The sequence below is a fragment of the Bidens hawaiensis genome, unplaced genomic scaffold (assembly GCF_021521415.1).
Source record: "Bidens hawaiensis isolate Kalapana, Puna unplaced genomic scaffold, B.hawaiensis_p1.1 tig00027824_1, whole genome shotgun sequence".
Classification (NCBI taxonomy): Eukaryota; Viridiplantae; Streptophyta; class Magnoliopsida; order Asterales; family Asteraceae; genus Bidens; species Bidens hawaiensis.
The window spans coordinates 131,435-148,041 of NW_027494517.1; the positions used below are offsets into that span (position 1 = coordinate 131,435).

The 16,607-nt window shown below is 35.6% G+C and overlaps 2 protein-coding genes across 2 annotated transcripts; both read left to right on the forward strand.

Annotated features, from left to right (window-relative positions):
* Window positions 1–4,048: 4,048 nt before the first annotated feature.
* Window positions 4,049–12,125, forward strand: LOC143575965 (calmodulin-binding transcription activator 4-like). The gene is made up of 13 exons (XM_077060195.1): window positions 4,049–4,054; window positions 4,478–4,658; window positions 4,744–4,859; window positions 4,941–5,029; window positions 5,434–5,479; window positions 5,941–6,328; window positions 6,974–7,179; window positions 7,708–7,792; window positions 7,981–8,204; window positions 9,399–10,075; window positions 10,808–11,372; window positions 11,452–11,733; window positions 11,820–12,125. Exons 1-13 carry the CDS (start codon window positions 4,049–4,051, stop codon window positions 11,889–11,891), a joined length of 2,937 nt encoding a protein of 978 aa, XP_076916310.1. The 3' UTR covers window positions 11,892–12,125.
* Window positions 12,126–14,222: 2,097 nt separating this feature from the next.
* LOC143575957 (uncharacterized) lies at window positions 14,223–16,607 on the forward strand. Its single transcript, XM_077060188.1, has one exon. The coding sequence runs from the start codon at window positions 14,474–14,476 to the stop codon at window positions 16,163–16,165; it is 1,692 nt and encodes a 563-aa protein (XP_076916303.1). The 5' UTR covers window positions 14,223–14,473; the 3' UTR covers window positions 16,166–16,607.

Below are 16,607 nucleotides of genomic sequence, written 5' to 3' on the forward strand. Positions count from 1 at the left end.
TGTCAAAATGACCACGTCCACGTCCACGGCCTCGTCCTCGACTTTGTTCCCATTTATGATCAGAATTTTTATGAGAACTTTTGTGAGCAACATGTGCTTCTGGTATTGCTAATGAACCCGTGGGACGAGATTGATGATTTTTCATCAATAATTCATTATTTTTCTCGGCTACAAGGAGTAATGCATTTAGATCAGAGTATCTCTTAAAATTCTGCAAACGATAATGTGTTTGCAAGTTTATATTTGATGCATGAAACGTGGAGAAAGTTTTCTCTAACTTTTCTTCCTCTGTTACGGGATACCCACAAAATTCTAGCTTTGAACAAATTCGGTATAAAGCAGAGGTGTAATCATTTACCCTCTTAAAATCTTGGAACCTAAGACTGTTCCATTCATCTCTAGAAGTAGGAAGTAAAACTTCCTTTAGATGACCGAATCTGCTTTTCAAATCTTCCATATCATATATGGGTTATCATAATTAAAATACTCATGCTGTAGCAATTCATCAATATGTTTATGGATGAAAACATCAGCTCTTGCTTTATCCTGGTCAGAGCAATCATTGTATTCTTGGATTGCGTCTAACACATCCATAGATTTTAAATGTCTTTTGACATTTGCTGTCCAAGACATATAATTTTCTCCAGAAATGTTGAGTGCTGGGAATTCGAGTTTTGCTATATTTGACATTTTGTTGCTAAACATAATAGAGCAAATAATAAGATAAATATTAGAATCCATATATACATCAATCAACAATGAGATACAATACATTGGTAGAGCTATAAACATATAAAAGAAAAAGAACATGCCGAACTCTTCAGATGGGAGATTAAAAATTAGAATGAGAAGTAGTATAAGCATTATAGTGACCAACATCAAAACCGGGTGAATCATTTTGAGAATTTTATCTTGGATAAATTTAATAAGAAGAATGTTTGTTGTAAATGAAATGGGTTAATGATTGGTTATTTATTGTAAGGCCCCGTTACCGGTAACCCTACTTGCGTGTTGGATTTACTCATGAACACAGTTCTAAATATCAGAGTTAATTAAAACCTTACGCGGAATATAAAACTTTCATAAAACATTACATATTGATTCATAATCATGTCTTAAAACATTCCTCTTGTCTTTCAAAATCAAAACATAACTTAATAAACATATCAGATCTTCAGATGCCAGGCTTTAGTCTTCTGCCATGTGTCCTCCACTCAAGCCAGCTGTCTCAACCTACTCACCTGCGTGCATACTAAAAGTCAGCTACGCTGAGTGAGTTCTAGTTAATCATACAATACCATACAATACCTTATTACATACATACGTACTTAACCTCATAACTTTCTTTCATACACACATAAGTACTCATGCCTTCATTCTTACTTACATACTTTCTTTCTTACTTACATACTTTCTTTACATTCATAATCATACGTTTTAAAGAGCCTTTCGCCCTATAACCTCACAGATATTATAAGGGTCTGGTCCCTAACATCACAGATATTATAAGGGTCTGGTCCCTAACATCACAGATATTATAAGGGTCTGGTCCCTAACATCACAGATATTATGAGGGTCTGGTCCCTAACATCACAGATATTATTAGGGTCTGGTCCCTTGATTTCGAATATTAGTAGGGTTCGATTCCCTCTTCGATACCATACAACCACTCGAGTATTATTAGGGCTCGGTACCCTTTTCGTAACCATACAACCATACAACCGTCATTTCCTTCTTTTATTAACTTTATTACGTTCATACACATAAACATACATATCATACTTGCCATATTTATAACGTTACAACCTGACAGTACGTGCAATATCCGAAGATCGTTCACGTACCATCAAGCAATCATTCATACATATCATACTTACCATATTTATAACGTTACAACCTGACAGTACGTGCAATATCCGAAGATCGTTCACGTACCATCAAGCAATCATTCGTACATATCACATATATCACATATGGCATACACTTATCACTTAGGATAAATGTATTAACAACACATCAAGTATGCACACAGCCCCGAAAACATAACAAGGAATGGGGCTAGAAACTCACCTGGATCCTGTTACGCTCGCCGTTGATCGTAATTCCTTTCTTTAACTGGGCTCGGCTAACTGTATAATATTTACACATATCAATTAACTACTACTTCTCGTTTTGTATTTCTATCTATATATGACCCACAACGAACGGGGGTCCGGGGGCAGCGCCCCTGGCAGCGGGGTTCTAGGGGCGGCAGCCCCTAGCGGGGTCCAAGGGGCAGAGCCCCTGGCTGGGGTTAAGCTGCCAGGTCAGCTTGGAAAAATTTTATTTTCGAAAACTGCCTTAACACATTTTCCATTAGGTTTTTAATTTATTTTCTAAACGGACTTCACTTCAGGCGAAGTTAAACCTCGGGCGAACTTGGCTTCAGGCGAAGTTAAACCTCGGGCGAACTTCACTTCAGGCGAAGTTAAACCTCGGGCGAACTTGGCTTCAGGCGAAGTTAAACCTTAGGCGAACTTGGCTTCAGGCGAAGTTAAACCTTAGGCGAACTTGGCTTCAGGCGAAGTTATCCTTAGGCGAACTTGGCTTCAGGCGAAGTTAAACCTTAGGCGAACTTGGCTTCAGGCGAAGTTAAACCTTAGGCGAACTTGGCTTCAGGCGAAGTTATCCTTAGGCGAAGTTACGCTTGAAGGCGAAGTTCATCAGGCGAACTTAATCTTGCAGGCGAAGTTATCGTGCTGCAGATCTGTTTGCCCATAACTCCTTCGTTTCTTAGCCAAATAACTCGATTTTGGTACCCACGGAATCGTATGATCGGCGCCTACAAATCCCAACCATCAAATCGGCCTAAAATCGACGTTTTAGGGGTCCGATTTGGGCAGTTTGGGTTTCGGGTCCGGTTAACCCATCCAATCCTAACCATTTACAGTAATAATAGCTTTGTTGGATTGTTCTTACCTTACCAACTCAGATCTATCAACAAAATCTCGGGTTTCGGCTTCGAATCTTGATCGGTTAGTATGTGTGTTTTGAGGAGTGTGTGGAGTGTGTGTGGAGTTTGGTGAGAAATGAGATATTTTGGGATTTTGGGGGTATTTATATCCCTGAAATCCCATTCTCATTTATCCTATCTCAATTAATCCAAGTCCATGACCCGCTCCTACTCGATATTAATAATTAAAACGCGAAATCACTAACATAACTTTATTTATTCAACTTTATAAATTTTAGGATGTTACATTTATAGTGGAGGTTTATAACTCATTTATAACGGTTATATTACCGTTTATAACGGTAATATTACCGTTTGTGTGTGTGTGTATATATAATATATAATATTAATTATTTTAAAGTAAGATAATAAATAAGATATTAAATACAGTTTATTTTATAAAATATATATATATAATTAGTATGTACAATAATAAGAATAGAATTGTTAGTGTAAATAAATCTAACTTCAAAAATAGTTATCAAATTTTAATAACAATGTTTATACACATTATTGCTATTACTCAGTATATTAGTTAGTATATGTATATGCATAGATATATATCTAATATACATAATTAAAGAAGTGTTTATGATGTTTATGTAGATACCTTTGTGTCTATTACCTTTCTTGATTAGGATATAAGCGGCTCGTGCTGATAACGTGTTATAATATTAGCCCAAACTTTAACAAGCTTATAATATATGAACTTCAAGAAACAAGGAAATATGAGAATATGAGAATTTTACTGGATATAAACCTTCGTTCAAATCATTCTATTTATAATACAAAAACTACTGTTCAAAGGTACTATTTAAGGAGACAAACATGTATTATTGCTTTGAAAGAAATGGTCATCAAAAAGCGTCGGTGGATTCATCTTTGAAAAAGTGGTCATCCAAATAAAAAGTCGGTGGATTCATAATGTATTATTATTATTGTTTTGGAATTCAACTAGAGTTGAGAGAGTTGGTACCCACCTTCGTTGGCACTTGTGGTTGAGCCAGCCGCTGCTTGTGTGCTTACTTTCAGTTTCAGTCAGTCAACAGTCAATCGATGTCTGTAGTATAATTATGAATTACCAATCTCTCTCTGGTACTCCACTCCTTGTTGAATGAATGATTGATTAGTCATTCATCACAACCTCCTTTGGCTGTTTAATCACATTCTTCGTCTTCAATCATCCATCATGACGACCACGTCAGGTCTGTGTCATCCTCCTCTACTTTTACTTACTTCATTCCTTTACCTCTTCTTCTATCCTGCTGCTTCTGTTTGACCTAATTTTCTCACCTTCACATTATTATTATTATTAATTACATAACCTAATCTTAACTCTTCTCTTGCTTTTATTAGATTAGATTACCAAATTATTATTATTATTATTATAACTAATTATTTATGTATCCTGACTGACTGTTACTTATTTCTTCTAGTTTCAGTTTTTGGCTGAATGACTGACTTTTATAAACAAACCTCAATTAGATACCTGTTCACCTTCAACTTAACCTAAACATATATATACTTATACTGTCAGTAGGTTACAACACCAAGGATCTCATTCAGGAAGCACAGTTTCGGTGGCTAAGGCCCGCTGAGGTGCTTTTTATACTACAGAATTATGAAGAATCACAGCTTAACCATCAGCCCCCTCAAAAACCACCCAGTCAGTCTCCCTTTAATTATATTATTTATTACAACACATAAATATGCTTATTATGTTGATGTTGCTATTATTCATTCTCCAATAGGTGGTTCTCTGTTTCTTTTCAACAAGAGGGTTCTACGTTTCTTCCGTAAAGACGGTCACAGCTGGCGCAGAAAGAAGGATGGAAAGAATGTTGGCGAGGCACACGAACGTCTAAAGGTTGCTTTTCTTTATTCACTTTCCTCAACGCAATGAATGTTTTCTATCATTTTAAATGGAATTTGTTGATTTTTTTGCTAGGTTGGCAATGTCGAAGCTTTAAATTGTTATTATGCGCATGGTGAAGACAATCCAAGCTTCCAGAGGCGGTGTTACTGGATGTTAGATTCGTAAGTCTCTTCACAGATATTATAGCTGACAAATTAACCGAAACAAAATGCTAGCAGCATTTATTGTAACAAACTTCACACTCTTCTAGCAACCACGTTACATTTTATCAACAACTTTTGCAACAGATGACTTGTTTAACCAGTAGCATGTCATCTTCTTTTTACTAATTGTTCGAGTTTTATCTTTGATGTGGTGGCTGACATGGCATTAACCAGTGCCACATCAGCAATTTAAAGGTCAAAACAATTAAAATGATGCTGGTAGTGGAAATTGATAGTAAGCTGTAAGTTGATTTCTCCTAATTTACAGTTGGTTGCTAAAACGTGTGATTTTGTGCAGTTTGCTATTCAACCTTGTATTTGACTGTCCGTGCAGACTTATGTTTCCTGATTTTTGATGTCAGGGCAATGGAGCATATTGTTCTTGTTCATTACAGAGATATAACCATAGTAAGTTTTATGGACTTGTAAAATTTGGAAATTCCGACGAATGACGTTCTCCCTGTCTGTATCACTTGTCGCCATATACATCTTTTCAATTTCTCATTAACAAAAATGGAAAATAAGTTTCCCTATATGAAAGTGCCGACAGATATCGCCAAGCGTTACCTAATTTGTAGTTTGTATCCAGCTTTTTATATATTTTTAACCATTTGATAATCATGTTATTTCAAATATGTATTTCTTTCCCTGTTGGTTATTTTTTGGCCCCTCCGTCCCAATTCATTATCCCCACACAACTCAATATATGTACATTCAATAGCTGATTTAGTTAGCACATTAAATGCTACTATTGACATGGAAAAACACAGCATTTCATGACCATAGAATAGTTTTGTGATGGATGGTATGTTAAAAAAAGAATATGGTAAACTTTTGTTTCCAGCTTCTATAGCATTTGTATTTTGCAGGGTAAGCATAGTGCGGGACCCATTTCAAGTTTGACTTTGGGATCTTCTAATATCATTCAGAGTTCAAACTCCCCATACACTAGTCAGTCTACCTTATCAGCATCTGCTAGTGAATTTGATACCAGCATGTCTGGGGGGGCCACTTTTATCGAAGTTTGTCAAGATGTTGTCACAACATCAAATGGCTTGAATATAACAGATGCTTCACCTGATCTCCAAATTAATCATGATTTGAGAAGGCTTGAGGAGCAGTTGAGTTTGGACAATATTAAATTTTATAATGGCAATGAGGGTCTAAACGACCCAGGGTTAACAATTAATGAACAAAGTTATAGTGGATCCGAGGGGTTGCAATATGGTTCAGATGATGTGTCTCTACAATATCCAGGTTTGTTTTTTTTGTTTGTCAATACATGCACATATAAAATCCTATAATGTATTCATTAATTATCTAGAGCTACATTGTGGATGGTCATGTATTTGGCTGGATCCAGAAACATATCGAAACGGGGCACCGGGCGGGCTGGATAACTAGTTGAAACATGTCATAACGGTCGGTCTAGTTCTCCTGCAAACAATATCTTATCCATTCTTATACTCTTCATAGATATCGAATGTGTACAAACACAATACAGTATGATAAGAGCAACTCCAACATATGCATCAAACATTTATACCATTCTAGTGTAAAAGATTGGAGTTTGTTTGAACTCCAATCACTACAAAACTTAACTCAATTCTTTGCACTTTTTTGGGCATGTTCACGTATGTTGACACCTAGAAGTGTGTATAATTGAGAACACACGTGAAGAAATGTGAGTTAAAAAAAAAACACTTCTAAAGGTCTCAGTGACAGTTTATTCTGATATAGTTTTAAACGTTTCACCTTTTATGTTGACTGTTATATAAATATATGATTTATGTTAATTTGATGTGATGAATAGTGTCACATCATATAATCCTCTCATCCTGCCCTAGTATTACTGTTTGTTATTACATCATCCTCTTATTTACTGGATGCCAACCAAAATAGTTGTAGATAATGCCCAAGATCAACTAAACACATTGAGCAAATGTACAACTGACTATGAGAGACTACATCAGTACCAGCAGCCACCCACAGTTGAATTTGCTATACCAAGTCAGCAAGATTTAAACTGGAGCGGCATCCTAGAATATGATGGGAGTGCAGCATATGATGGTTCAGTAGAGAATTATTTATACCCGTCAGATAATAATGTAAGCTTATATTGAGATTGTTTAGTTTTAAAAAGTAATTGCTATTTTTCCGCTTCCATTGTTGACTGTTTGTTTTCGTGTAATATGATATATGGGTGGGATCCTGTAAAAAGCATCCCTAGCATAGTAATCATGAAACATGCACCTAATATTTAAAATTTTAGCCGCTTGCTCACTAATCTGAAAAAAAGGGCTGCTTTGGTAAAACATGGTTTTTACGCTTTCTGTGTTAAACAAGCTTCTTATTTAATTATATCTGATATGTATGTTACATGCGCGTGTAGTTATATATTTTTGGATTACATATATAAGGTCGTTTTGGTCACGAGCCTATCGAGCTCTAAGTTTGAAGTTGAGCTCCAGTTCAATTATTACATGATCTCATTTGGCTTGAGTTCCAGTCAGGCTCTTAACGAGCCGAGCCTGAGTAGCTCAGCCCGCTCACTTACACGACTACTATTATCCATGCTCCTTATTTTTACATTTCTTACTCCTCTTATTAGAGTATGTCTCACTGTATTTCAACAGGGAGTGTTTTTACTTCAACCAGAAAGAGATACATTGGAATATCAAGGGAAGCACCATTCTGGAGATACCGGTACAAGTAATGACTGTAAGTCTACTGCTTCTTTTTTCAGCAAAATATAGTATAAAACGTTAAATTGATGTAAAACTAGATGTTGCAAAATGCCCGTGTCCTACCACAATCATTTGTTTATGCTAGTAATCAACATGTTAAATATGATCTTAGAACTAAATTGTTAAAATCTTGGGCTAATTCTTTTAGAATTGTATTTTCAGCGTCCATATTTTTACCTCAAGAATTTGAAGATTCAACATTTCCTGCTTATACCCATCAAAATAATATGTTCCCAAGTGATGCAGACTTATACTCCAGATTGTTTGATCAAGATCAAATTGGAACAGCGCTCGCATCAGATTCAAGTTTAACCATTTCACAAGAGCAGAAATTTAGTATTCGTGAAATATCCCCTCAGTGGGGTTATGCAACTGAGTCAACAAAGGTAAATCTATTAACGTTATAAGGAAATCTTCACATGTTAATAATGATTGCATATCACTTAGGATATCCTTGTCATATTTTTTAGCACACTCTTTGTTAATGTCATAGAAGAATTGGTTCTATAGTATAGTCATTAACTACATACCTCTTCCGTCTCAAAATATTTGTCCACAAACAAAAAAACAATAACTTAATATATGTACATTTAATACCTTTATTAATTAAGTGCCACCAATTTTACCCCTAATGCATTTAAGATACCGATTAAGGGGGTTTTATGGGACCGCATTGGGAAAAAGCGTTCACGTGAAGCAATTCTCAAATCTCATCATGCCTTTCCAAAATCACATGTTCTTTCATAACCACCTTTTCCAGATACGTTCCCCGAAACACCATTTCTGATTATTTGCATTTTGTAAATGACATAGTCAATAATCTTCCCCAAACACATACCAAATTTGTTGATAAAAGTTGCTACGGGTAGAATGGGGGAATTAGTATCCATTTCAAAAGGGAACAAATTAAAATAAAAAAGGGTTGATGATAATTTTGGGACGGAGGGAGTAATACACTCTCATAGCTGGTTAAATTTAGAAGTAATCACTGAAATAGATACTTGTTTGGCCTGGTAGCCAAAAAGCCTAACTATATTATCTGTCTTTATTTGGAGACTAGTTTGGTAAATTGGTATACATACTGCATTGCTTTCGGATATTTATGCTTGCTTACAGTATATATGATTAATACTTTTAGAGGTCGCGTTGGGTATGGTTCAAGTTAAATGATTCATTTCTATTAAGATATGTTAACTATGATTAAAACAGCAATATTGTTACAATACTAAACTAGTTCTTTAAGTAAAAAATTTAGGAGGTTGTATGCATTAAAAGATATACATTGTTCTACTTTCAGCCTGTTTGACACTTTGCTTTGACCCATTCTCCTTTTAGCTAAATTTTATACGACCTTTTTGAGATAAAAAGACAATCCAAATTGACCTATTCACAAGTAAATGGGTCAAAATTGCCACCTCTTATATTCTGCATTATTCCTCTCTTTCTCCTCATTCACCAGATTACCCTCTTTCCTTGTAACCTTCTCTGCTAACAATTAGAACTTTCAGCGCAGAAAAGGAATGAACGTTAATTATATTTCTTAAATATTTGTAATTATTTTGTATATTCCTTTTTTGCAGGTGCTCATAATTGGGTCATTTACATGTGATCCATCAAACAGCGAATGGATTTGTATGTTTGGTGACACTGAAGTCCCTGTGGAGATTATTCAAGAGGGGGTGATCTGCTGCTATGCACCACCCCATCCATCTGGAAAAGTTACTATTTGTATTACATCCGGCAATCGAGAGGCTTGTAGCGAAGTCAGGGAGTTTGAGTATCATGATAAACCAAACATGCTGATGCAATCTAAGTTAGCAGCAAACGAACCATACAGGAGCTCAGAAGAATTACGGTTTCTTGTTGAATTTGTGCAATTGCTATTATCTGATAAAATTGGGCAAAATGTTAAAGGTACCGGATCTGAAATTCTGGAAAGTTCAATGGCTGGGGAAGATTCTTGGGCTGAAATAATTGATACTGTATCAAATGGAAGCATGGAATCTTGGAAAGCAATAGATTGGCTTCTAGAACAAGTTTTAAAAAACAAGTTGCAAACATGGGTTTGGTTTAAAAGACAACCGCAGGATAATGAAACCCTTCTTGTTTTGTCCAAAAGAGAACAAGGGATAATACACCTTGTTTCCGGATTGGGCTTTGTTTGGGCTTTGGCACCTATACTTAAAGCTGGAGTTGGTATAAATTTCCGTGATGTTAATGGCTGGACTGCTCTTCATTGGGCTGCACGATTTGGAAGGTAATCTTTCTATCTAATTATCTATGTATAATGTATCGGAGCTACCAAATCTGGTAATAAGCATGCCTAATGACAAAAATACCCTTGTATCAAGTTATCAATAAGCGACCCTAGTGTGTTTTTGCCAGTAAACGGAACTGAAAACATACTTGGTGGCCTTTTAACATAGAGGTGGTTTTTAGTGAAAAGATTTAATACCTAAGATACGTTGTCCATTGCATTTATATTTTGTGGCTAGTTATATGTTTTTGCATAGATCTTGTACCTTCGGGTCGTTATGCGGATGTGCTGTACAAGTTCTTGTCTGGTTTCGACATCATTAATATACCCTCCCAAAAAGGACAAAAGCCATCTTTCAGTGACTAGTGCACAAAAAATTAGAAATGGGATAGAACTGATGGGGTCATTATATGGATTTTGGTTTTTATGCAATATAAAAATACTTCATGGTCTACTTATATAATCAGATTCCATTGTGTCATATAAGCACATAACATATAATCATGAGTTCGCTCTGTTAGGGCCATGCACATATAATCATGAGTCTTCTATTAGTATGGAAATTATATTTCTTTGATAATAATGTAGTACTATGCTTAAAAGCAGGCAGGTTTTGTAATTTTAAGAATTAGGTGGTTATTTCAATAACAATCTAATCTTATTGAATATAATGATTTAACCAGTTTGACAAACATAACACACTGTTGATAAGTAAATGGCTCTCTGTAACAGGGAAAAAATGGTAGCTGAACTCCTAGCTCGTGGTGCGTATGCTGGAGCTGTTACAGATCCCTGTCGGCAGGATCCAAAAGGAAAAACAGCCGCATCAATAGCTGCCACATATGGACACAACGGTCTGGCAGGCTATCTTGCTGAATTGGAACTAACCACCCATCTTTCATCCCTTACACTGAAGGAAAGTGAACTGTCTAAATGTTCTGCTGATGTGGAAGCGGAAAGAACGGTAAACAGCATCTCAAAGCCTAATCTTGTAAGTGAAGATAAATCGCTTTTGAAGGATGCCATGGCTGCTGTCAGGAATGCAGCTCAAGCTGCTTCACGTATACAAGCTGCTTTCAGGGCACATTCTTTTGAAAAAAGAAAACAGCTGGAAGCAGCTGCTATAGACGAGTATGGCCTTTCTGAAAGTGACATCGAGGGGCTTTCAGCAGCATCCAAGTCCATTTTTGGGAGTGTGCGTGATCATAACGCAGCTTTGCGCATCCAGAAAAAGTATAGAGGTTGGAAAGGGCGTAAGGATTTCCTTGCATTCCGCCAGAAAGTAATCAAGATACAGGTACGTTATCGTCATCTCTCTCGCTTTCTTCTTAAAGCACATGTAGAAAAGAAAGTAATTAATTTGCGGTTATTGGCAGGCTCATGTCAGAGGTCATCAGGCAAGGAAACACTATGAAATAATATGTTGGGCGGTTGGTATCGTGGAGAAAGTGGTCTTAAGGTGGCACAGGAAGGGAGTTGGTCTAAGAGGATTCCACTTGGATTGTATTGATGAGGGTGAAGATGTTGTCAGGTTATACAGGAAGCAAAAGGTGGAAGTTGCCCTTAGTGAAGCTGTCTCAAGGGTGATCTCTATGGTCAACTCAACACCCGCAAGACGACAATACCACCGCATGCTTCAAAAATATCAGCAAGCCAAGGTTGGTATAGAATAGAATCAGCATGCTGTGGTTTGATTATCAATCTGAATGCATTTTAAGAAAAGTGGGAATGTTATGTTTTGCAGGCGGAACGAGGTGGTTTGGTATCTCAGCTTGACATGGCGTATATGGTAATGGAGGAGGCTCAAGATGTATAAATGCTAGCTCATAAACTAGAAGTTAGCTTGTTACCTGTGTGTTTGTATATAGTTAAAACACGTGGAAGTGTATTGAGTTTGGATGTTAATAAGATTTGAAGTAAATGCTTAGAAACGTGCAATGGCAATTCTACGCTTTTGCGCGCTACATGTCGAAGTATGCAATATCAAATTTAGCGTTGCAAAATGCTTTTTAAAATCTTTTATATATTTTGAGTTTACTTGCTATCCAATTGGGTTAACAAAATGTATTCGTTTTAATTTTTTATATGTACTGTTTGTTTGAACCTAAAAAATAAGATTATCATTTTGAATGTTATCATTGTATAGTCTTTGTTAATAGTTCTTTTTAAATATTATAACAATGAACTTTATAACATTTTGTATAAGATGTTCCGTTTAAGAATGAAGCATGCCCATATCAACAATAACAACTTAAGGCTATTCTAATTTCTAAACCACTAAAATTAAAGATTTAAGCATCAAGTGGTAAATCATGACTTATTAACTCTTAAAATGGCATAAAAATAATTAAAAACGTGTTTTATTTAAAGAAAAAACAACAGACAAACAATACTAAAATGATAGTATTTAAAAGGCATTTTTATAAATATATTTCTTTACTAATATAGAAAACAATAAATGATTATATTAAATACTTTAGAAAAATTAAATTGGTAATAAATATAAATGATGATAATAACAAGTAGGTGAGTTGTTTTTGTTTTTGTTGACGTAAATACGGTGTAATCTTTGTATTTAATGTGAAAACCAGTGGTTTTGTATACAGATTTATATATTATAATAATACAAGGTATAATATTACATGATATGATATGATATTTGTAGCGGCGGCCCGAGAGAAAGGATAGGTTAAGAGGGGTAAAACTCAAATATAAATAGATAAATATTTGAGTCTCGAGAGAAGACAGACGAAGGTGAAGCCGTAGTGGCTGTGCTAAGCTAATAAGCTAATTCTAATTCTAATTGAATTTCAAATTCACCGCCATCCATTGCTATTGGTACGTACCTTGTTTTAATCCAGTGATTATTATACATACGATCTGACTGACTGACTGACTGATTCATTTTATTTACATCATCATTTCAACTTCATCTTCTTCCTTCCTGCTCATAACTGTACCCTAGCTATAGCTAGTTATATAGTTTGTTTCATCTCTTTAACTCGATCTGATTTCACCTTGCTTTTATTTATTTATTTATCGGTCGATTTACAATTATCGAATTGAGGAGGCTGCTGCTGCTATCAAACTCTGAGATTTCATTTTATTTTATAAATCAAATAAGCAGCAGCCAATCCGCTAGGGTAACCATCTATGTATGTATCTATGTTTATTTATTTATTTGTTTTATTATTTCATCTAGATTTAGGGCTTCAATTCTCAACTCACACACACACTCATTATCTATCTGTCTATCTTTTACAAATCATAAATTGTTATTATTATTAGATCTGAACCTTAAACTCTATGTGTTCTATGTATAGTATGTCATGTCTTAAGAGGATATTTACATAAGCACATCCACCCCCTGTTATCATCAACAAAACAAACTTACAGATTTTAAACAAATTTTATTTTTAGGGTTTATATATATATATAATATATATGGGCAGGTTCAAGAGGGAACTCAAAAAAAGTGGGGAACTCTTCATTTTACATGTAAAAAAATAATATAAAGCTCGATTTCACATGTATAAAATTAGTTTTAACATAAACTTTTGTGGACATTTTGTTTATTAATACATGTAGAAGACAAGACATTCCTATAAAAAAAGTAATTTTGTAAAAAAAAAATTTATTTTTTACCGTTTTTAACTGAAAATAAAAAAAAATAAAACTTTTTTTTTAAACGGCTTCTAAATGTGTTTATATATAAAAAGCTCTAAAAAGATTATGTAAAAATGTGTTTTTACATGAAAAATGATTTTTTTAGTTATTTTTTACATGTAAAATGAAGAGTTCCCCAATTCCCCACTTTTTTTGAGTTCCCTCTTGAACTTGTTCCTATATATATATATATATATATATATATATATATATATTAAACAACTCTGTCTCTAGATTTAGTGGTTTGGTGATTGCGGCATCTTAAACTATGATTTATATGTTTTTTTCTTCTAGACAGCCTCCATGTGAGTGTGGAATCTTACAAAATATAATTTACTTTTAAAATCTAGGTCATTCGCTCTAACATTCATGAGCAGTTTTTATATGAATTTTATCATCAGTTGGCATAAACATTCATTAATGTTATCATTGATCATGGATTCATGATCTTTCATTTGTTCTTCTCTCTATCTTGAGGGTGATTAAGAGTATTTATTGTTAGGATATATATTTTTGCGGTTCCTGGATTCTCAGTGTGATCCTTTATTAGACCACTTTTGGTTATTCTATCGCTATGTTTTTGCACGTGTCACTCTTTAAGTTAATCTACATGTTCAGCTAATCTTTACTCCAAACTAATCAGTCAACTATTTATTTTGAAATCAGGGTAAACAGTTTATGATCAGACAAAAATTGACGTGGTAACATTACAGGACAAAGGTTGAAGCAATAATGGAGTGCAATAGAGATGAAGCCAAGAGGTCGAAAGAAATTGCTGAAGAAAAGTTTTCTAGAAAAGACATAACGGGTGCAAAGAAATTTGCATTGAAGGCCCAAAATCTGTACCCTGGTCTTGATGGCATCTCACAGTTTATAGCGGTTTTAGACGTTTATGTTGCTGCTGAAAACAAAATAAACGAAGAAACGGATCTTTATGGGATACTTGGTTTAGATCCGTTGGCAGATGATGACACCGTGAAGAGACATTATAGAAAATTAGCTTTATCTCTTCATCCTGATAAGAACAAATCTATAGGGGCAGAAGGGGCGTTCCAATTTGTTTCTCAAGCAATGGCTATATTATCCGATAAAGACAAAAGATCAATTTATGACCTTAAGAGGAGGGTCCCTAAGCCAAACTGGGTTTTCCAAGCACCAAAACCTCCAACTCACAACGGTTTTCACAATTCTACAAAGAGTAAGGTTACAAGTAAGGTTACAAAGAGTAAGGTTACAAGTGCAAAAGCAAAGAATCCTCCAAAGGATGCCACCACTAAATCAGAAACGGGCCCTACTAAAATGGAAACGGGCCCCACTGAAACAGCTCCCGCCAGTGTTCGTTCATCCATTAATGAGCCTAAAACGTTTTGGACCGTTTGCAAAAGATGCAAGTTGCAGCATGAATATACAAGAGACTATATGAACCTAAATCTTTTATGCCCAACTTGCCATGGGCCGTTCCATGCAACTGAGACGGCCCCACCAAACAGCTACGTATCATCAGAAACGTGTAAGATCACAGGTCATGGTACGAGCACCCAGCGTGGCCCGATACAAAAAACGAACGGTGGTACAAAGAAAAGGGATAGAGAAGAAGTTCACAAAGGAGAAGAGGGTTCCAGACGAAAGATTCCTAAATCGTCAAAGCAAGATGATAACAAGAGGGGCTCAGTTGAGGTAAGTATCAAGAATCAACTACTAAAGATAGCCACAATTGAAATCAAAAAGAAGCTAAATGAATGGAGCTCAGAAGCTGCCAAAGATGCTGAGATGGTCAACGGAAGCGAAACGGTTGAGACGGATGTACCCGATCCTGAGTTTCATGATTTTGATTCTAGCAGAAGTGAAGATTGTTTTAAAGAAGGGCAGGTATGGGCTGTTTATGATGATCATGATGGAATGCCTCGATTATATGCCATCATTAACAAAGTCATGTCTCTGAACCCGTTTAAGATGTACGTGTGCTGGTTAGATCCAAAACCTGACAACAACCGCATGAGAGCCTTTGGGGAGTTCAAACCAGGAAACCTTGAAATTATTTCCGCCCCGAATTATTTTTCTCACAAAGCTAATTTTACAAAACTAACAAGCGGGAACATTCGTGTTTTTCCTAGGAAAGGTGGTGTGTGCGCTCTCTATAAGAATGACGAAACTTATGAAATCGTTGCGGTTGATGATTACGATGAAGAAATAGGGATCGTGGTGACTCCACTTGTTAAGGTTTCCGGTTTTAAGTCTGTGTTTCACCGACATCTAGACCAACAGGAAACAAGGGTGATCTTGGAAAAGGAAATTTCTCATGAAATACCGTCGTGCTTGCTTACCGGTCAAGAAAATGCAAAGGCTCCGAAGGGGTGTCTTGAGCTGGATCCTGCAGCCGTTCCTCCTGAGTTTCTTCAAGTGAAAGGGATCAGCAAGTGGTAAGGAAGGGGGCCCCGAGTGCTGATGGTGTTTCTCCCGGTTGGGGTGCAAATTTCCGGAACTTGGGAGTTTGTTTGTTTCTTTGTTTGTTGTTTTAAAGTGTTGGTACCATGTAGTATGTGTATCATACAACAAATGCTGATATCCTTTTTGATAGGTGGTGGGATATTTTTACTTTATATGAATGAAACAGATCTTGTAGGACGTTGATTGGGGGATATTTGTTTTTGTTTTGTTTTGGTACTAAATGCTGTTTATGCATCCATATTATATACTTGCGTTATTAGAACTACAACTATATGTGTTGTTTTGTTTTTTTTTTTCTCTTTTTCTGTTGTAGGACAAAAACATAGTCAAATGCTTAGAAAAGATGTTCTAGTTTAGTTTTGTATGTATATGACTATTTTGTCTTTAGGTAATAGTATGTCTTTTAGCAGGGTTTAGT

Coding starts and splice junctions, on each gene's coding strand:
- LOC143575965 (XM_077060195.1), top strand. Junction 7,793..7,980: donor TACCGGTACAAGTAATGACT/GTAAGTCTACTG, acceptor TTGTATTTTCAG/CGTCCATATTTTTACCTCAA. Junction 11,734..11,819: donor AAAAATATCAGCAAGCCAAG/GTTGGTATAGAA, acceptor TATGTTTTGCAG/GCGGAACGAGGTGGTTTGGT.
- LOC143575957 (XM_077060188.1), top strand. CDS start 14,474: ATGGAGTGCAATAGAGATGAAGCCAAGAGGTCGAAAGAAATTGCTGAA.